General features: G+C 43.4%; 1 protein-coding gene across 1 annotated transcript in view; it reads right to left on the reverse strand.

The window, feature by feature from the left end:
- The window catches only part of LOC140204360 (mitogen-activated protein kinase kinase kinase kinase 4), a 356,637-nt gene that overhangs the window by 64,464 nt on the left and 269,194 nt on the right, over positions 1-22,979 (reverse strand). The window contains exon 25 of the mRNA XM_072271038.1: positions 1,173-1,307. Coding sequence (XP_072127139.1) covers positions 1,173-1,307 — 135 coding nt within the window. The remainder of the gene's footprint in view (positions 1-1,172; positions 1,308-22,979) is intronic.

The following is a 22,979-nucleotide window of genomic DNA, read 5'->3' on the forward strand; positions in this document are numbered from 1 at the left end:
AGGGTGGATAGCCAGAATCTTTTTTCCTAAGGTTGAAATATTTAACACTAGAAGGCATGTGTTTACGGGAGTGGGAGGGAAGGTTGTAAGTTCAAAGGAGACATTTGTGGTAACACACACCAAATACTGGAGGAACAGCAGGTCAGGCACCATCTTTGGAAAAGAGTGACCAGTCGGGAAAGGAAGGGGGAACATGCCTGAATAAAAAGATGGGGGGAGGGGAAAGAGGCAAGCTGGAAGGTGATAGGTGAGACCAGGTGGGAGAAAGGGAGGGAGGAGGGGATCTAGGGGGAAATAACAATCGGCAGATGAGAAGAAGTAAATGGCCAGAGTGGGGAAAAGAGGAAATGGGGATGGGGGGGGGGGGAGATTTGTTCACCGGAAGGAGAAATCGAGATTCATGCCATCCAGTTTCAGGGTACCCAGATGGAATATAAGTGTTGCTCCTCCACCCTGAGGATGCCTTCGTCTTGGCACAACCTTCTGGTGTTTGTGGCAATTTTTTTTCTTTTACACAGGACAGTGGGTATCTGGAATGTGCTGCCAGGAGTGGTAGTGGAGGCAAATGTGGTAGGAAGGATGTGGAACTGTTAGGAAAGGTTCAGGGGAGATTTACCGGGATTCCCCCTGGATTAGAGAGCATGTCTTCGGAGGAAAGTTTGGGTGAGCGAGGGTTTTTCCTCTTTGGAGTGAAGGAGGATGAGAGGTGACTTGATAGAAACAGTCAGCACCTTTTCCCAGGGCAGAAGTGGCCAATATGAGAGGATATAAAATGATTAGCATAAAATATGGGGGGGGAGCAGTCAGAGGTAATTTTTTTACACAGTATGATTCGTGCATGGAACCTGCTGCTTGCAGAGATGAAGATAGATGGGGAAGGAAACTGTGAAGGTTGGAGTTGGCTGCTGGAGGGTGAAAAGACGATAATAGGATCATGGAAACCATTTGGGGACAGGTGTATCTTAGGTGGAACCAAACGTAGTTAATGGAGTTAAAGGAGAAAGCCTGTGGGTATGGTAGTTGGATGGAACAAAGAAGGGGATTGAACCTTGTGCCAACATTTCTGAATGTCAGCTGAGCAGCACAAAAATCATTCTTTAAAACAGAAGCAACAACCCAATGCAAAGGCAAGGAGTAGTAAACAGCCCATCCCCCAGACGATCAACACGTACCAACTTTGTAGTGGACACAGCCTTCCAGATCACCAACCGGCACCCAGCCTTGCTTCTTCTCCACTTCTGGGTCATTGCGCAGTATCTTGTTTCTCAGCCACGACAGGTAATAAACTCTCAGCTTGTTCTTCTTTCCTGCGGGGTGAACAGCATCATGATGAGCACTCAGAGCAAAAAGTGCTCCACACTGTGCCAGTGGGCATCGAGGTATGAGTCAGTCCGATATTCACCGCTAAAGGGCAAAACATCAGTCACCATCAGCACAGATGCACCACAAGGTTGTGTGCTGAGTCCCCTGCTCTAATCACTTTAGAATTATGACTACGAGGCTGACTACAGCTCCAGTGCCATATTTAAGTTTGCTGATGTTGACACCAATGATGTTGGCAGAATCAAAGGAGGTGATGAATAAGAGTGAGATTGATATCAGCAAAACCAAAGAGTTGTTTATTGATTACCGGAGGAAGAAGCTGGAGGTCGATGAGCCAGTCCTCATTAGGAGATCAGAGGTGGAGAGCATTGGTAACCTTAAATTCTTGGGTGTGATCATGTCAAAGGATCTGTCCTGGGACCATCATGTAACTGCCATTACAAGGAAGACACAGCAGTGCCTCTACTTTCTTAGAAACTTGCACAGGTTGGCCATTTTACCTAAGACCTTGACAAACTTGTATAGATGTACAGTTGAGAGAGCCCTAACCAGTTGCACCATGGCTTGGTATGGAAACACCAATGGAAAAGCCAACAAAAAGTGGTGGACACGGCCCAGTACATCACAAAGCCTGAACTACCATTGAGCGCACCTACAAGGAACGCTGTGCAGGAACGCAGTGTCCATCATCAAGTACCTCCACCATCCAGTCCATGCTCTCCTCTCACTCCTACCATCAGACAGAAGGTACAGGAGCATTAGGTCCCACACCACCAGGTTCCCTACAACCATCAGCCTCCTGAACCAGCAGGAATAACCTCAGCTCAGAACTGGTTCCACAACCTACAGATTCACTTTCAAGGACTCTACAACTCATGTTCTCAATATTATTTATTATTAGTGGGGGTTTCTTTTTTTTTGCAAATTGGTTGCTTGTCTTTGTTTTGTGTGCAGTTTTTCATTGATTCTTAAGTATTTCTTTGTTCTACTGTGAATACCTGCAAGGAATGACATGTATATGATGACATATAAGTACAATGATAATAAATTTACTTTGAACTTTGAAAAACTGTAGGTGCAGGATATCCGAAATAAAATTAGGAAATGCTGGAAGTAGCAGGTCAGGGAGCATCAAAGGGGAGAAGAAACAGAGTGAGCACTGATCCTGGCTGACCTGTTGAATACTTCCAATATCTGTTTATGAAAATTACCCAGGAATGAAAGGGTTAATATGAGGAGAGCTTAATGGTGCTGGGCCTGTATTTGCTGGAGTTTAGAAGAATGACAAGATTGTTTAATGTCATTTCCAGCACACAAGTGTAAAAGAAAACAAAATAATTGTTACTCTGGATCTGCTATAACAGAAAAAATACAATAAGATAAAGAACACAATATAATAAAAGACAATAAACATGAATACATAAGATAGCCTATATACATAGATTGATTGTATGTCCATAAAGTGATGCTAGGCACAGGAGTGTCTGACAGGAAATGATAAAGTAGTGGTGGTTGAAGGTGTGGAAGGGAGGGTTAGTGGGTGGAGGAGTTGATCAGCCTTACTGCTTGGGGAAAGTAACTGAGTCTGGTGGTTCTGGTGTTGATGCTACATAGCCTTCTCCCTGATGGAAGTGGGACAAACAGCTCATGAGCAGAGTGTGTGGGATTCCTCATGATGTTTCTGGCACCTTTCTGTATATATGTACTTGATGGCAGGTAGGTTGGTGCTAGTGATGCGTTGAGTAACTTTGACAACTCATGGTAGAAACTCCCCATCTGTCGCAGTACAATTTCTGTACCATGCAGTATGTTAGAATGTTCTCTATTGTAGAATGACATGAGTATAGATGTGCAAAGTTCAGCTCTCTTCAGCCTCCTCAGAAAGTAGAGATGTTGGTGAGCTTTCCTGATTATGTAGAATGTGTTCTGGAACTACAAGAGGTTGTGTATGATGTGACTCTCCCAGGAGTCTGAAACTGCTCAGAGTTATCACTGCTGATGTAGAAGGTTGTGCATGGTACGAGTTCTCCTGAAGTCGATAACCATCTCCTTTGTCTTGTTGACATTGACGAAGGGGTTATTTGTCTGGTACCAAGCCTCAAGCTCTTCCATCTCCTGTCTGTAGGCCATCTCATCATTGTTCATGATGAGGGGAGATCTGATTGCAACCTATCGGATTTTGAAAGGGATGAATAGAGTGGATGTGGAGAGAATGTTTCCTATATTAGGGGAGTCTGCCACAGATATATAACACAGATTTTGCAGTGGACTCAGGGGAGGGGCAAATATCACTGGTACAGCATCAAGCAACACACATCAAAATTACTGGTGGATGCAAAATTGCTGGTGATGCTGCCTGGCCTGCTGCGTTCACCAGCAATTTTGATGTGTGTTGCTTGATGCTGTACCAGTGATATTTGCCCCTCCCCTGAGTCCACTGCAAAATCTGTGTTATATATCTGTGGCAGACTCCCCTAATATAGGAAACATTCTCTCCACATCCATCCTATGTAGTCCTTTCAACATTCAGTAGGTTTCAACGAGATCCCCATGCATTCTTCTAAATTCTAATGAGTATGGGCCCAACGCTGTCAAATGCTCCTCACATGTTAACCCCTTCATTCCCAGAATCATCCTTGTGATCCTCCTCTGGACTCTCTCCAATGACAACACATCCTTTCCTTTCCTTCGTTGTCGAGCAGCGATAAGTACCGCTCGGTGTCTCTCCTCCAGGTTGTTGTCAGCGGTTCTAACCAATGCTCACCAGCCACTCTGGTCTTACACCCTCTGTTCCAGCCATTTTGGTACAATCCCAGCATGGGAAATGTTAGTTTTCACACAATCTTTGAACCTCTTCTGGGGCTCTCCTCGATTCCTCTTGCCCAGCAAAAGCTGCTTGGGGATTCGGGAATCCTTCACAGGTATGACATGGCTTGCCCTGTCCACCATAGCTGTGCTTTTACAATCATGACCCTGCCCTGTCGAGGATCTTTAGGTTTGTAATTCAGTCCTGCCAATGGATACCAATAAGGAATTTCCTTTGTGCACCCTTTATCTGGGGAAAAGTCTAGACGTTTTCACCTTGTTTATGTCCCTCACGATCTAACATGCCTCAGTCATGGTCTTTATTTTTACAATATAAAAATGTTCTGTTGGTGGCTTCATTGTCCAGCCAAGGGTGCTCTGGAGGAATGGTGTTCATTTACATGCAAAATGTAGCACCCGGAAAATTCACCACAATCTTTTAATAATACCGTCAATGTTACAAACAAACAATGAGGTACAGACTAATGGGGGGTGGGGGCGCTTCAGTCAGGGAAGCAGAACTGATTATCCTGGGGCATTGTCACAACGTGCTTGCTCAGGGTATTCAACAACACTAACTGACATTTATATGGCAGTTTTAACACAGTGAAGAGATCTAAGGCATTTTGAAGGCATGCATTCAGATAATAATAAATGGGGAGCAAATTCAGAAATCAGATGTGCAAAGCGACTTGGGAATTCTTGTACTTAAATATTTACATAAGAGAGAAAGTGAGGGGTGGGATGGAGGTACGTCTCTGCCAAAGGAGGTGTAACTCGATCCTTCCCTCTGCCAGCCTGCAGGTCACCCTTGGGCAAGGCGTAGCACCTGCTTAGCGCTCCCCTTCTCTGATCAGAGTCACATGAAGCCATGGGAGCAGGTGGTGGATAGTCCTACAAGCCCTGGAGCATATCACAAGTCCTGGCTATATGACCACTGACGCCAGGCAGACAATCTCTGAAGAGTATTAATAACGACGGGGGTCACCCGTCTTGTAAAGACACTGCCCAGCAGAAGGCAATGGCAAACCACTTCTGTAGAAAAATTTGCCCTGTCATGGTCAAAGACTATGATCACCCACATCATGCGACACTGCACATAGTGAATGAACAGTAAGTACTGTGCAAAAGTCTTAGGCACATATAAAAATATATATTTTTTTCTCACCCCTTATGGGTGGTGTGTATGTGTATTTTTCCCTCAATCTTCAGTTCTAAATGTAAATAATGTAATTTGTAAATTGCAAGCAGTAAGTTGAAGTTGAAGTACTTTAAGGGCAAAGAGACAATTTCGAATGAGGCTGGCGGTGACATCAGATGTACGACAACTCTGGCAGGGTTTGCAAGACATTACTTCCTACAAAGCGAAACCCAATGGCATGAATGTCAGCGATGCTTCACTACCAGATAACCTCAATGCCTTCTATGCCCGCTTTGAAAGGGAGAACACAACTACAGCTGTGAAAATCCCTGCTGCACCCGATGACCCTGTGATCTCTGTCTCAGAGCCTGATGTTGGGCGGTCTTAAAAGAGAGCAAATGCTCACAAGGCGGAAGGTCCCGATGGGGTACCTGGTAAGGCTCTGAAAACCTGTGCCAACCAACTAGCGGGAGTATTCAAGGACATTTTCAACCTCTCATTGCTATGTGCAGTAGTTTCCACTTGCTTCAAAAAAGCAACAATTATACCAAAGCCTAAGAAGAATAATGTGAGCTGCCTTAATGACTATCGCCCGGCAACACTCACCTCTACAGTGATGAAATGCTTTGAGAGGTTGGGCATGACTAGCCTGAACTCCTGCCTCAGCAAGGACCTAGACCCATTGCAGTTTGCCTATTGCCACAATAGATCAACGGCAGATGTAATCTCAATGTCTCCTCACACGGCTTTAGACCAGCTGGAAAATACAAACACCTATGTCAGGATGCTGTTCATCGCCTATAGCTCAGCATTTAACACCATCATTCCCACAATCCTGATTGAGAAGTTGTTGCAGAATCTGTGTCTCTGTACCTCCCTCTGCAATTAGATCCTTGACTTGCTAACTGGAAGACCACAATCTGTGTGGATGAGTGATAACATCTCTCCTCGCTAATGATCAACATTGGTACACCTCAGGGGTGTGTGCTTAGCCCACTGCTCTACTCTGTCTATACCCATGACTGTGTGGCTAGGCGTAGCTCAAATACCATCTATAAATTTGCTGATGATAGAACCATTGTTGGTAGAATCTCAGATGATGACAAGAGGGCGTACAGGAGTGAGATATACCAACTAGTGGAGTGGTGCCGCAGCAACAACCTGGCACTCAACGTCAGTAAGAAGAAAGAGCTGATTGTGGACTTCAGGAAGGGTAAGATGAAGGAACACATACCAATTCTCATAGGGGGATCAGAAGTGGAGAGAGTGAGCAGTTTCAAGTTCCTGAGTGTCAAGATCTCTGAGGACCTAACCTGGTCCCAACATACCGATGCAGTTATAAAGAAGGCAAAACAGCAACTATACTTCATTAGGAGTTTGAAGAGATTTGGTATGTCAACAAATACACTCAAAAACTTCTATAGACGTACCGTGGAGAGCATTCTGACAGGCTGCATCACTGTCTGGTATGGGTGGGGTGGGGGCTACTGCACAGGACAGAAAGAAGCTGCAGAGGTTTGTAAATCTAGTTGGCTCCATCTTGGATACTAACCTACAAAGTACCCAGGACATCTTCAGGGAGCGGTATCTCATAAAGGCAGCATCCATTATTAAGGACTCCAGCACCCAGGGCATGCCCTTTTTCACATTGCTACCAACAGGCAGGAGGTACAGAAGCCTGAAGGCACACAGTCAGTGATTCAGGAACAGCTTCTTCCCCTCTGCCATCCGATTCCTAAATGGACATTGAACCCTTGGACACTACCTCACTTTTTTAATATATATTATTTGTTTTTTGCATGATTTTTAATCTATTCAATATACATATACCATACTTTATTTGTTTATTATTATTACTTAATTTTATATATAAAACTGAAGAAATTCCAGGCTTGAAAGAACAGATAGCAAGGAAGGCTAAAACCAGAGTAATCCCAGTGGTGATCAGAGCACTTGGAGCTGTGACATCTGGACTGGGAGAGTGGCTCCAATAAATCCCAGGAACAACATTTGAGATCTCGGTCCAGAAGAGCATACTATTAGGAACAGCAAGGATACTGCTTGAACAGCAAGCCCTCTGCTGGTCAGTTTGCAGCTGAACAGGGAGCAGATATTTGTGTTTCACCTGTGAAAGATCAAAACTTGAATTATGGACCATAAGATCTTCAGGCACGGGCGCAGAATTAGGCCATTCAGCCCATCAAATTTGCTCTGCCATTCAAACATTGCTGAATTTATTTTCTCTCTCAACCTCTCTCTCCTGCCTTATCCCCAAAACCTTGGACACCCTTCGTAATGAAGAGTCTATCAGCCTCTACTTTAAATATACCCAATGACTTGGCATCTACAATGAATTCCATGGATTTACCACCCTTGGGCTAAACAGCATCATACATGGCAGTTAGCCTGACACTATTACAGCCAGCGACCTGGGTTCAAATGCACCAGTGTCTGTGGGCAGACTGTACCTTCTTCCCATGACTGCGTGGCTTTCTTCCGGGTGCTCCCGTTTCCTCCCACATTCTGAAGGCATACGGGTCCCCAGGTTAACTGACCACATGTGGGTAGTTGTGCAGTGTGAGCTCACTGGGCTGGAAGGGCCTGTCACTGTGCTGTATTTCTAAGTAAGTAAGTAGATAAATAAATAACCAAGCCTCTCCATTGACCCGGTTGTTCTGAAAATTGCTAATTAACCGAATTCCCACTTGAGCTTAGCCCTCTTGAAGCAGTTCTAATTTGAGTTAGAACTCAAAAGTTCACTCTGAGCCATTGTGCATTGTTAAATAGGACTGCTGGCATTTATAGTCACAGTCATACTTTATTGATCCTGGGGGAAATTGGTTTTCGTTACAGTTGCACCATAAATAATAAATAGTCATAAAACCATAAATAGTTAAATAGTAATATGTAAATTATGCCAGTAAATTATGAAATAAGTCCAGGACCCCTATTGGCTCAGGGTGTCTGACCCGCCAAGGGGGGAGTTGTAAAGTTTGATGGCCACAGGCAGGAATGACTTCCTATGACGCTCTGTGCTGCATCTCGGTGGAATGAGTCTCTGGCTGAATGTACTCCTGTGCCCAACCAGTACATTATGTAGTGGATGGGAGACATTGTCCAAGATGGCATGCAACTTGGACAGCATCCTCTTTTCAGTCACCACCGTGAGAGAGTCCAGTTCCATCCCCACAACATCACTGGCCTTACGAATGAGTTTGTTGATTCTGTTGGTGTTTGTTACCCTCAGCCTGCTGCCCCAGCACACAACAGCAAACATGATCGCACTGGCCAACACAGACTCGTAGAACAGCAAACATTCACCTCATCACTACCCAAATCCAGTGACTATCGGTTACGCACAGCCGGTCCAACGCATGACTGGCCTACAGCCTCGATCCCCGCTTCAGGGATAAAAAAAATAACGACCAGATGTTGGGTAGCGACAAGCATTCATAATGCATGCGCTGTGTTTGAATATTCACCGCAACACCTTGGTAGCTTGGAGTGGGTTCGGAGCGCTGTGATGCTGGCCACGTGGTGTGCAGCCCCACCAGCTGGCCACAACGTTTCAGCACCAGCTGTAATGGGAACCAGATCTTCTGTTGCCAGAGGAATACAAATGGGGTGGTACTATAAACTGTATGGAACAACAACATTCCCCAGACCATTCTTAGCCTTTAGCTTTTGTCTGTTAGGTATTTATCATGAGAAAAGCAATTTAAATTAAAAGGAATTCCTGGCAGATGTTAACAAGTTACTGTTCAGACAGCACAAGCATGAAGTCAAACATAGAACAGTACAGCACAGGAAAAAGCCTTCAGCCCACAATGTCCTGCTGAACCAATTAAATTAGTCATCAAAAGACCAACTAAACTAGTCCCTTCTGCCTACACAATGTCCATAGGCTTCCACTTTCCTCACATTCGTGTTCCTATCTTAATGTTTCTTAAATGTCCTGAATGTTTCTGCTTTGCCTGGGCAGGGCGAAAAGCATTATCAGGGATGCATCTCACCCTAACCATGGACTTTTCACTCTCCTCCCATCCAGTAGGTGCTACAGGAGCCTCCGCTCCCGCACCAGCAGGCACAGGAAGAGCTTCTTCCCTGAGGCTGTGACTCTGCTGAACCTCACATCACAGCGCTAAGCAGTATTGCACCCATATTGTACTGTCTCAGTACTTTTATATTTGTGTGCTGTAGCACTTACTTTTTATTCGCAGTTATTTTGTAAATAACACTATTCTTTGCATTTCTGGTCAGATGCTAACTGCATTTCACTGGCTTTGTACCTGTACTCAGCACAATGACAATAAAGTTGAATCTAATCTAATCTAATCTAATTCCAGGCAGCACATTCCAGGCATCCACCACTTTGTGTATAAAACTTGCCCCTCACATCTCCTTTGAACTTATGTCCCCTCACACTTAAATGCATGCCCTCTGATATTAGATGTTTCAACCTTTAGAAAGAAAGATATTGTCTGCTTGCTCTATCTATGCCTCTCATAATCCTATAAATCTCTACAGATCTCATCTCAGTCTCTGTTACTCCAGAGAAAACAATACAAGCTTGTCCAGCCTCCCTAAGGCACACGCCCTGTAATCCAGGCAGCATTCTGCACCCTCTCCAGAGTCTTGATAATGCTGGGATAGAGAAAACAACCCTTCCTACAGTCTTTGGTTATCAGAATCCTGAGGCAACAAGCTGTTTCTGCTAACAGAGATGCTGAAAGCTATTTATCATAACATCAAGTTCATTTGATAGCAACCTCTTCTTGTTGCACCTTTAACTCCCGTTCTACAAAAACACCTGGCATAGACCTGGGCAATTAGGCAAGATTCGCTCAACTTCTGCCTACCAACTCTTTGCGTCATGGTCTCAATATTTATTGCTTATTTATTTATTATTATTTATTTCTTTTGGTAGTTGCACTATTTGTTATCCTTTGTACACATGGTCTTTCATTCTGTTATGGTTATTATTCTATAGATTTATTGAGTATGCCGACAAGAAAATGAATCTGGGGGTTGTATATGGTGACATATATGTGCTTTGATAATAGTTTACTTTGAAATTTGAACCTTGTACTCTGTTAACCACCTCACAGTGTAGCAGTTAGTGTAATGCTTTACAGTGGCAGTGATCACAGCGAAGGCATTTAAATGCCCGAGTTAGTCAATAGATCGGGCAGCATCCAAACAGGAGTGGAAGTTCAGCTTGCAACTCCTAATGAAACATCATCAACCATTTGGCGCGGCATGGTAGCGAAGTGGTAGCTGAAAACTCTTACAGTACCACCATTGTCTGTGAGGATTTTGTATGTTCTCTCTGTGACTGCATCGGTTTCCACTCACATTCCAAAGACATCCGGTTGGTTATGGGCACGATATGTTTTTGCTGGAAACACAGAGACACTTGCAGGCTGCCCAGCAGAATTCTGGCTAATTTGATGTGATGCATAATGACACATTTCACTGTACAATTGAAAAATAAAGCTAATCTTATCGTACCTTCATCTTAATAACCTCTCCTGGTTCCATCTGTCACTTGCCAATCCCTATCGTCCCCTTCCCTTTCAGCACTTTACTTTATACTAGCTCTCTCCCCCTGCACTATAAATCCTGTTGATCAGTGGGTCAGGCAAGCAGCTGTGGAGCAAATGCTGGTGACACACGGAAGTTAGCATCAGTGGAACGACCTTAACTCTGTTTCTCTCTCTACAGAAGCTGCCTGACGCGCTGAGCGTTTCCAGTGCCTTCGTGTTTTTATTTTAAATATCCAGAATCTGCAGTTTTGTTTTGATTTTCATCTCTTTTGCCTTTCCTTTACCCCAAGGTAGGGAGAATGAATAAACCGTATTCTATTTTTAAAAAGGAGCAAATTCAGAAATTGGAGGTGCAAAGGGACTTGGGAGTCTTCGTGGAAGATTCCCTGCAGATTAACTTGTAGGTTGAGTCGGTGGCAAGGAAATGCTAAGATGGCACGTTATGAGGCATGGGTTAGACTGCACGTGGTGTATTGTGAGCAGAAAGGATGTGCTGGCACTGGAGAGGATACGGAGGAGGCTCACAAGAATGATCCTGGGAATGAAAGGGGTAACTTATGAGGAGCATTTTATTTCTTTGGTCCTGTACTCGGAATTTAGAAGAATGAAGGGGGATCTCATTGAAATATATCAGATACTAAAAGGGCCAGATAGAGTGAATGTTTCCAATATTACGGGAGTCTAGGACCAAAGGGTACAACCTCAGAATACAAGGACGTTGCTTTAGAATGGAGATGAGTAGGAATTTCTTTAGCCAGAAAGGGGTGAATCTGTGGAATTCATTGCCACAGATGGCTGTGGAGGCCATGTCATCGGGTATAATTAAAGCAGAGATTGATAGCTTCTTGATTAGGACAGGCATCAAAGGTTCTGGGGAGAACGTAGGAGAATGGGGGTTGAGAGGGATAATAAATCAGCTGTGATCAAATGGTAGAACAGATTTGATGAGCCAAATTCTGCTCCTATGTCTTACCATCTTAACACTTTAGTGACCATGTATGAAACATATTTGATAGCCTAGGTTAAGTAGTTGAGATGTCTTTGGGTATGAACACAAGAATTGCATTCCAACAGTTCCCACAACATCTTTAATGGTATCATGGTAATTGACTTTAATCTATTAATTAACAAACTATCTGTATTTTATCTCTATTCTTCTCACATATTTCTGCGCTACAAGTTATGGTGAGCTATTTGTGCTCATACTCCAATTAATTGAATAAGATATAAGTTAATGGTATAATGTTAGTAGGGAAGAATTCAAGAGAGCCCCTGGAACTTGATGTCTTGTAGCACTTGCACAGAAATACTTGCTCAGGGTATTCAACAACAACTTGTATTTACATAGTTGCCTGTCTGTTGAGGTAACATCACTGAACATGTGCAATCTCAAGTAGTCAGATCTCATACAGGGTCCACATTCGTCATCGTCTGTGAGTCCTCAGTCAATACCGAAAATCAGCACCCAAATGTCAATTGGATAACCGAGGCCCGGATCAAAGCTGTAAGGTTGATTGGCAGTCCAGGTCAAAGATGGAAGGTCAATTGGATATCTAGATCAAAGCCTGATGGTCGATCAGAAATCTGGATCGAAGCCCAATGTTTGATCAGAGGCCCAGATCAAAGCCCAAAGGTCATTTGGAGATCCAACGGTCAAGGCCTGAAGGCGAATCTCTGTGAGTCCACTGCGGAAGTTGGGACCAGGAGCACATTGAAGGCTAGAGGTTAAAGACACTCTGTCCTGGGTTAGGGGGCTATGTCTGTGCATGGGTGGGTGGATAGCAGAGAGGGAGGAACAGGGTTTGTTTCGTTTTTGTTGCTTGGTATGTTCTGTTTTGTGCTCTGTGCTGTTCTGCTGAATATTATGGGTATGCTATGTTGCCACTGGAATGTATGCCGACATATGTGGGCTGTTTCCAGCACATTTTTGGGTGTGTTAGTTAGTAACTCAAACTTCACTGCATGTTTTGATGTAAATGTAACAAATAAATCTCAATCTGAACCTGAATAGAAGCTAGAACAGCTCCTTGAGAATTGGGCATGGCTTGAATATTGAACATGGAACAGTATAGGACAAGGACAAGTCCTCCAGCCTGCAACGTCTGTTCTAAGCATAAAGCCTCATTAAATTAAATCATTTTTGCCTGTAAGTAATCTATGTCCCTACATTCTATGCATATTCATGAGTCTAACAACTTTGTAAATACCACTATCATATTTGCCTCCACCACTATTGCAAGCACCTGCCTCAGCATGGACCACTCTGAGTAAAATATTTGCCCCACACATCTCCTTTAAACTTTCCTCCGCTCATTTTACATCAGAACCCATCAAACTCAAACTCCACGTCACAGTGAATTTTCCAGCCTCTTACCACAGTTAACACTCACATTTATATAGGCATCCGTTAGTCTCATGAGACCATGGATCCAAGGCGGAAGGTTTCCAGGACGCAGGCCTGGGCAAGGTTGTATGGAAGACCGGCAGTTTCCCATGCTGCAAGTCTCACCTCTCCACGCCACTGATGTTGTCCAAGGGAAAGGCATTAGGACCCATACAGCTTGGCACCGGTGTCATTACAGAGCAATGTGTGGTTAAGTGCCTTGCTCAAGGACACAACACACTGCCTCAGCCAAGGCTCGAACTAGCGACCTTCAGAGCACTAGACGAACGCCTTAACCACTTGGCCACGTGCATATTATACACTCACATTATATCTGTGATAAATATAAACATACTTTGCTAAAACCAAATACCAATGAGGGCTGAAGAAGCAGAGGTTAAGGAGAGCACCCTCTGCAGGAGCAGCTTACACTATGATGCGCAATAAACTGGAACAGAAAATTCACTGTCCTGTTTAAGGGTCTTGGCCCAAAACGTCTTTTCCATAGGTGCTGCCTGGCCTGCTAAGTTCCTCCAGCACTTTGTGTGTGTTGCCAGAAGATAGAAAAGGTTATTAAACTGTGGGATTGGTTGTTAGCTATACCAAATTCTACCCAGATCTACCTCTCTCCTGTGTACCTGAGGCAGTTTACAGCCTCCAGGGTGGTATGAGAGCATAGTGTTAGCACAGTACTTTACAGTACAGGTGTCCTGGGTTCAATTCTCACTGCTGTCTGTAAGCAGTTTGTACATTTTCCCTGTGACCAGCTGTGTTTCCTCTGTGTGCTCTGGTTTCATTCTACAGTCTAAAGATATTGGTAGGCTAATTGGTCATTGTAAATTGTCCCATGATTAAGCTAGGATGAAATTGGGGTATTGCTGGGTGACGTGGCTCGAAGGGCTGGAAAGGCCTGTTCTGTGCTGCATCTCAATAACTAAATAAAATACAAAATAATTCAGCCAAATACTGTAATGGGAGAGAACAGACCGTGGGAAATCTTAGAAAGAAAATCCTGTTTGTGTCTGAAGAAATCCCAAATACTAATCAAATAAATATGTTTTAAGTGTGATCAATGTCGTAATTCAGAGGAACAGAACAAATTATGAGTCCATGCCAACCACTGGGTCTGTACCAAACATCAACCACACAGTGGCACGATAGTGTAACAGTTAGCGTAACACTTCACAGCGCCAGTGAACCAGGTTGAATTCCCGCCGGTGCCTGTAAGGAGGGTGTACATTCTCCCCATGTCTGTGTGGGCTTCCTCTGGCGGATCTCGTTTCTTCCCACATTCTCTGACGTAAGGGAAGTTGTGGACATCCTATGTTAGTGTTGGAAGTATGGTGACACTTGTGGGCTGCTACCAACACATCCTTGGAATGTAGGTGAGCAGAATGTTAATGGGATTGTAGTGATCACACTCTCTAAAAAGGGGGTCCCCTGTTGGGAATCCCTTGCTTAATGTTATTGGTCCATGGCATAAAAACGGTTGGGAACCCCTGATCTAATGCAATTGTCCCAATTCCAGGATTTAACAACCATATAAAAGATGAGTACACAGCAATCAAATGAGAACATGGGATATCATTACGTTCAACATAAATCTGAGAGAGATCAGTGAAACCATGAGGGACAGGCAAGGGAATGAGGGATAGTTTTCATCAATGTATTGTGCCAACTCTTTAAAATACTCCAAGGTCAATCTAAACCCTCCCTCCCATATAGCGCTAATTTTTTTCTTTCATCCATGTGCCTATCTAAGAGTCTCATAACTATCTATAATGTATCTTCTGGCCTTGTAAGCACAAGAGATTCTACAGACACTTGAAATCCAGAGCAACACACAAGAAATGTTTCTTGGTGGAGAAACTCAGCAGGTAAGGCAGCATCTATGGAGAGAGTCAATGTAAGGGTCCCGGTTTGAAATGTCAACTGTTTATTTCTTTTGATAGATGCTGCCTGATCTGCTGAGTTCCTCCAGCAATTCGTGTGACATCTGATGCCATATAGCTCATGGGATTTATATTAACTTTTTCATTCATGGTGTTGATGGTGGGATCTCTGCGATGGCAGGTCCATTGCATGTTAAAAGTAGGTTAATAGATTCCCACTTGTAGGAGAGAAAACTATCTCATGCAGCATAGTGAAGCCATTCAGGAAATTGTGCTTATGCCAGTCAGTGAAGGCTCATTTTCCTCCACCTCTGTTTCCTTGTCAACCACACTCAGTGGCCAATTTAATAGGTACACCCGTACACCTGCTCATTAATGCAAATATCTAACCAGCCAATCATGCGGCAGCAACTCAATGCATAAAAGCATGCAGACATGGTCAAGAGGTTCAGTTGTTGTTCAGACCAAACATCAGAATGGGGGAAGGCATGTGTTCTAAGTGACTTTGACCATGGAATGATGGCGCCACATGGTGTGGTTTGAATATCTCAGAAACCGCTGATCTCCTAGGATTTTCACACACGACAATCTGTAAAGTTTACAGAGAATGGTGTGAAAAACAGGAAAAAAACACCCAGTAAAGCAGCAGTTCTTTTGGCAAAAATGGCTTGTTAATGAGAGAGGTGAGAGGAGAATGGCCAGACTGGTTCAAGCTGGCAGGAAGGTGACAGTAACTCAAACAGTGGATTGCAACAGCGATATGCAAATGGTCTCTGAACACACAACACGACGGACCTGAAAGTAGATGAGCTACCACAGCAGAGGACCATGACCGTACTCTCAGTGACCACTGTGTGTATTTTTAAACATCAAATGCAAACAGGGCAGGGTGAACTTTTATGCACAAGAGATTCTGCAAATGCTGGAAATTCAGAGCAAAACACACAAAATGCTGGAGGAACTCAGCAGGTCAGGCAGCTTCTAGGGAGAGGAATAAACAGAATAAACAGTTGATCTTTTGGGCTGAGATCCTTCATCAGGACTGGAAAGGAAGGAGAATGAAGCCAGAATAAGGTGGCGGGGAGAGGGGAAGGAGTGCAGACTGGCAGGTGATAGATGAAGCTCAGTGAGGAGGAAGGTAGGTGGTGGTGTAGGGGGAATGGTGAGAAGCAGGGAGATGATAGGTAAAAATAAACCTCTTCCTCTTTGTCAAAAAAAACCAAAAGAGATGATTATCATGTCCAGGAGAACTCACAACCCTCTTTATATTGGTGGGACAGCAATGGAAATTGTGAGCTGTTCCAAACTCCTGGGTGTGTACATCTTGCACAATCTCTCATGGTCCTAGAACACATCATACACAATCAGGAATGCTCACAATGCCTCTACTTTCTGAAAAGGCTGAAGAGAGCTGGTCTATGCACATCTATACTCACATCATTCTACAGATGTGTAAGAGACAGCATCCGAGCATGCTGCATCACTGCATGGTACGGAAGCTGCACTGGGATGGACAGAAAGGCTAGGTTAGTCAAAACAGCCGAATACATCACCAGCACTAGCCTACCCACCATCAAGGACGTATATGCAGAAAGGTGATGGAAAAGGGCCAGTACCATCAGGAAAGATCTCATCCTCCCTGCACATGGACTGTTTGTCCTACTCCCATCAGAGGGGAGGCTATGTAGCATCCACTACAGAACAACCAGTCTCCAAAATAGTTACTTTCCCAAAATAGTAAGGCTAATCAATAGCTCTGTCCACTACTTTCATTTTCATTTTTAAATCTTTTTATTAATTATTATTGAAAATCAACAACAGAGAAAAATACATCAAAATAATCAAGACAACATATCCATATGTAGAATAAGAGTTAAACTATCAACCAAACTGAACAGTACACTACTTTGACCCTACTTTGTCACTTACTGTCAGTCAGCTTACTCTTGGACCTAGCATCACTTTATATAGATACAAACACTGTATATAAGCTATCCTATATGTATTTTTATTATTGTGCTCTTTAACTTATTGTGCTTTTTTTTTGGCGCTGCATCGGAGCCAGAGTAACAAATATTTTGTTCTCCTTTACACTTTTGTACAAGAAATGACATTATGCAATCTTGAATGCTGAAGAAAGAATCTGTTAGGAGAGGAGAGCGAACGAACAAAGAAAGGGAAGGAGCAGGGCACCAGAGTGAGTGGATACGCAGGCCAAGGAAAAGAAGGGGTGAGAAGGGAGCCAGAATGGAGAATGGAAAAAGATGAGAGAGGAGAGGTTTCTAAAAGTTTTATTTATGAGGACGAACTTGGAGGTGTAGAAACTCCTGTGGAGAGATTTCTCAACTGGAATACATGCGGACATTGGAAAATGCACGCAGACTACAAATGGGATTATTCCAGTAGATGGAGACAAATACCACAGCTCAAATTCAGAGAGATGAGAAATACAAGGGGGCAAAGTGCTGAACATACCACAAGAGGTTGGAAGGTAAAAGAAATAAAGTATCCAGAACAAAGACAGCCATCAAAGTAGGAGAGCATTGCAAGATAAAGATAATAGGACAGACTCAGTACTTAATCCAGTGCCAAAGTGGGGATGTAAATGTGATTTAGATGCTGCCCGACCCGCTGAATTCCTCCAGCATTCTGTGTGCATTGATGTAACTGTGAGATTTAGTTACTTATTGAGATACAGCACAGAATAGGCCCTCCCGGCTCTCGACCCATGCCACCTGACAACCCTCGATTTAACCCCAGCCTAATCATGGAACAATTGACAATGACCATCTAACCCACTAATTTGGACTGTGGGAGGAAGCCTGAGCTGAGCTGGAGAAACCCAATGCATTTCACCGGGAGGATGTACAGACTCCTTACAGATGATGTCGGATTTGAATTCTGAACTCCAAAATCCCAAGCTATAAGAGCACCACACTAACTGCTACGGTACCCTGTGGGATTTTAGCCAACTACATAAAAAATAGGATTGCACGATTATCTCAGGCAGAATTAGTAAATATGATGCACAGTTGCTTCATGGGCCAACACGTCTAAGAAGGTATGAGGAGTGGCTCTTTCCTCAACTCAGAAATGGAAAGCGAACCCACTGCCTACAGAAAATACAGCTCTTGACACACTTGGGTAATTGCGATTACAGCTTCAGGAAGTCGTAGATGATGTGCGATTTGGTGCAATGGAGACAACACCAAGGCCAGAAGGAAAGAGTTGAAATAGACAGAGGGAAATTATTTACTTATGTCTCAGTTGACATTGTACAGCATAAATCAGCATGCATAGATTCAAATCCCTGATCCTAAATGGATCACCGCCACAGTTCAAAGGGAAATAAGGAAGATAAAGGAGCTTCACTGAGAGATAAGAATGAGGAATGTGAACAGTATCAGAAATAACGCACAAAAAAGATATTCAGTGTAGTAAACAGGGAATTGGAAACAGATGTATCTGTGAATGTTGACAGGTTTGAACAAACATCTAGCACCAGAACCTCAAGGATTAAGTTAATACTTGAGGAATACATCTTAAAATAAGATTAACTTTATTTGTAACATGCACATCAAAACATACAGCGAAATGCATTGTCTGCATCAAATCAAATCAAAGCAGATTGTGCCGGGCAGCCAGCAAGTGTGGCCCTGCCTCCAGTGCTAACATAGCGTGGTCTCAACTTACTAACACTAACCTGTACATCTTTGCAATGTGGGAAGAAACTGAGCACCCAGAGCAATCACAGGGAGAACGTACAAACTCCATTCACACAGGGGCAGGAATTGAACCCCAATATTAGAGCTGGTGCTGTGAAGCATTGCGCTAGCCATGACACTACCATGCATCTCTGAAGCAGTTTGGTCTACAGAGACGTACAAACCAACCTTTCACTCCTGGTGACTATGGGAATGAATTGCCAATGTAATTAACAATAAACCAATTCCAATTCTCTGTAAACTGCGGGGTCTCAACCCAAACCATCATCTATTTATTCATCCTCCTCAGATGGTGCTTGACTTACTGAATTACTAGTTACCTCAGCAGTTCACTGTAAACTCAGAACAGGCCCTTTGGCCCACACTGTTGTGCTGACCCTTCTAGCTGCTCCAGGATCAGTCTAACCCTTCCCTTTCACATAGCAACACACAAAAAAATTGCTGGTGAACGCAGCAGGCCAGGCAGCATCTCTAAGAATCTTCCTAGAGATGCTGCCTGGCCTGCTGCATTCACCAGCAACTTTTATGTGTGTTGCTTGAAATTCCAGCATCTGCAGATTTCCTCGTGTTTGTCTTTCACATAGTTCTCTATTTCTCTCCTCATCTAAGTGCCTATGTACGCATCCCTTAAATGTCCCTAATGTATCTGCCTCTACCATCACTTTGGTAAAAACCTACCTCTGACATCCCTCCCCTCTACAGACCTTAAAATGATGCCCCCCCCTTGTATTAGCATTTCTGCACTGGGGAGAAGTTTCAATCTATGCCCTTATCATCTTATACACCTTCAGAGTCTAGCATCCACCAATACTTATTTATTTAGCAATACACTACAGAGTAGGCCCTTTTGGCCCTTCGAGCCATGCTGCCCTGCCAACCCCCAACAAACCTGATTAACCCTAACCTAATCACAGGGCAATTTATAATGACCAATTATCCTACCCAATACGCCTTTGGACTGTGGGAGGAAATCAGAGCACCAGGGAAAAACCCACCGTTTCCATGGGGAGGACCTACAGAGATTTCATGTAGGTGATGCCAGAATTGAACTCCGAACTCTGAACTCTGATGCCCGACCTGTAATGGAGTTGTGCTAACCACTACACTAGCATGGTGCCCAATCTCTTCTGTTAACAACTTCTGATATTAGTACACCAGATTCTCAAAGTCAAAGTTCAAAGTAAATTTATAATCAAAGTTCATGTGTGTCATCATATACAACCCTGAGATTCATTTTCTTGCAGGCTGTCGCAGTAGAACAAAGAAATACAATAGAATCAATGATAAACTATACACAAAGACTGACAAACAACCAATATGCAAAGGAAGTCAAACCATGTAAATACAATAAATAAATAACACTGAGAACTAGATAAATAATAGTGAGCTCTGGATATTTTCAAGTTTAAGTTCAAGTTTATGGGTCACTCAACAAATATATACCCATGGATACAGCCAAATGAAACAGCCTTACTCCAGAGCTGACACGTGAAACACAGTACAAACAGTCACACACAGCACAAGGCACGTATAAGGTAGTAATCACATATAAGATATCAGTAAATTACAGTCACACAAAAAAAATTATAGTCCAAGACTCTGAATCCATGAATGTCGCAGAAAGATGAAGTTGACCACACTACAGTGTGCCGTCTGCCATGTGAATACGGTGGGGGGGGGTGGTGTGCAGCACTGACTCTAGCCTGGACACTGCGCCATTCTGCCGCCGGTGGAATGCACAGACTCCAACGCTCCAACGTCTCTTTCCTGACACCATGACTTGAGACCTAGTCCTTGCTACCACCAAGGCCATGCAGCTCCCCTGCCCCCGCCACCTACCCTTGTAAACCACCAATAAGGGAATGAATTGACATCACAGCATTCTATATTAACGATATCCAACAGGGTCCTGCAAACACAAGAAAAGGGTCCAGGACAAGGACATCAGAATGCAGTTCCCAGAATGGAAGGGATATCCTTGGATGTGCAGTGATGATGCATTAACTGTTGACACTGACAATGGATTTAGTGTCATCGGGATGGAAATTTGACCATCAGATGCACAAAAAGGTATCTGATACAGAAAAATCCAGTCTCTACAGTCTTTCACTGGGAAACTGAAGGACCCATTTGTCACCAGATAATGTGATGAAACCTTGGTGTGAAGAAACAGAATGTAAATAGCTTTACATTTGGAGGACCTGTTTTGTCCAAATGTTTTGTTTTATGAGCATGTAAAGAAGAATATTACAAAAATAAATGCATGGACCAAAGTGATCTGATCAAAAATCCATGGAGCTTGGTCAAATTTTGCTTTCTTTCAGGTGTTGAAAATGTCCCTCAAAATGGCTGCTTCATGAACATTCAAAGATTCAAAGTACATTTGTTATCAAAGCATGTACGGTATGCAGTATACAACCATTCAAAGAAAAGCATCAAACCCCCACACCCATGCAAAAAAACTTGCGCAAACCCCAACAAAAAAGCAAGCAAAAACACAATATAAATTACAAAATCAAAAAGCATATTTCAGTTCAGTTCAGCTCAATGTTCATTACCTGCAAGGCCATTCAGCCCATCAAGTCTGCTCTACCATTCCATTATGGCTGTGTATGTCTCTTCGCCTCATTCTCCTCCTTCTCCCCATAACCTTTGATGCTCTTATGCTCTTTTGATGCAATTGTAGGAGGAGTGAGGCCCTTGTGGGGTGTCTACTGAGTTGAGTGCTTTAGCGAGCTGTGTTTGTGCCAGTTTTGACCCTCCAGCATGTCAGTTTTAAAAGCTCAATACATAATGGCCAAGTTTGTAAATGATAAGGAGGAACTTGAGAAATAGAAGCAGAGTTGGATGTATGGCCACATACAACATTAAGTATGATGCCTAATCAAGGGGCCAGCACGGTGGAGTAGTGGTTAGCACATTCATGTTACAACACCAGATGTTAGATCAGGGTTCGATTCCTGCTGCTGCTGCCTGTAAGGAGTTTGTACATCCTTCCCTGATCGTGTGAGTTTCCTCCAAATGCTCTAGTTTCCTCCCACATCACAGAGGTGTATGGTTAGGATTAGTGAGTCGTGAAAAGGTAATGGATGATGGGGGTGACAGAATGGCAATGCTTGAAAGCTGCCCCCAGCACATCGCAAGCAAAGATGCATATGCTGCCTTTCACTGTCTGTTCTGATGTTACGATGTACATCTGACAAACAAAGTTTATTTTTAAATCTTAATGTACCTTGTCCTTTTCTCACCCAATACCTTTAGTGTCCATGTAGCTGTCAATCTCAGTCTTGAAAATACTTTGTTTTTTCACTTCCCTGAGACAGTAAATTCCAATACACCAATTCCTTCTCTTTCGCCAAGTTAAGAAATGTTTTCACCATTCCTAATTGGCTGACCCCATCTACTGAGTGTTCACCCTGTGTTCTACACTTCTGAGGCAGGGAAATCACGTTTAAGCACCTACACCATGAATATTAGGGTTTAGAAAGCCCAGCCTTCTCATTCTGAATGCTTAATAATAGGGAGGTCAGAAGGAAAATTGCTAATACTGGCCATTTCCCAGCCAGAGAGAAATAGATTGCCTTATGTTGAGAAAATGTGGTGGCAATTCTTTACAGCAAGGCTCAACAGCAGAAGGTGATGGATGCTAGAAATCTGAAAATTTGCTGTAAATACTGGTCAGGCATTTATGTTCTGGATGACTGGTCATTAACTTGAAAAGGTGACTCTGCTTGTCCTTCTCTCCATTTCTCTCTCTTTCTGTGTGTGTTTCTCTCTGATTTTTCCTATGTCTCCCTGTCTCTGTTTCTTTATGTCTGTCTCTCTCTCTTTCACTGTTTCCTTCTGTCTTTCTCTCTCTCTCGTTTCCTTGTCTGTGTTTCTGTGTGTCTCTGTTTCGATGTGTGTGTGTGTGGGGGGAGGAGGTCTCTCTCTCTCTCTCTCTCTCTCTCTCTCTCTTTCCCTCTATTTCTTTCTCTGTGTTTGGGTGTGTGTGTGTCTCCCTTTGTTTCTTTCTCTGTCTCTGTCTCTCTCTCTCTCTTTCTTTCTGTGTGTGTGTGTGTGTGTGTGTTTGTCTCTCTCTCTCTTTTTGTTTCTTTCTCTCTGTGTGTTTGTCTCTCTCTCTCTCTCTCTGTTTTGTTCTTTGTGTGTGTCTCTCTTTCTCTC

Source organism: Mobula birostris, chromosome 10 (genome assembly GCF_030028105.1).
Source record: "Mobula birostris isolate sMobBir1 chromosome 10, sMobBir1.hap1, whole genome shotgun sequence".
Lineage (NCBI taxonomy): Eukaryota > Metazoa > Chordata > Chondrichthyes > Myliobatiformes > Myliobatidae > Mobula > Mobula birostris.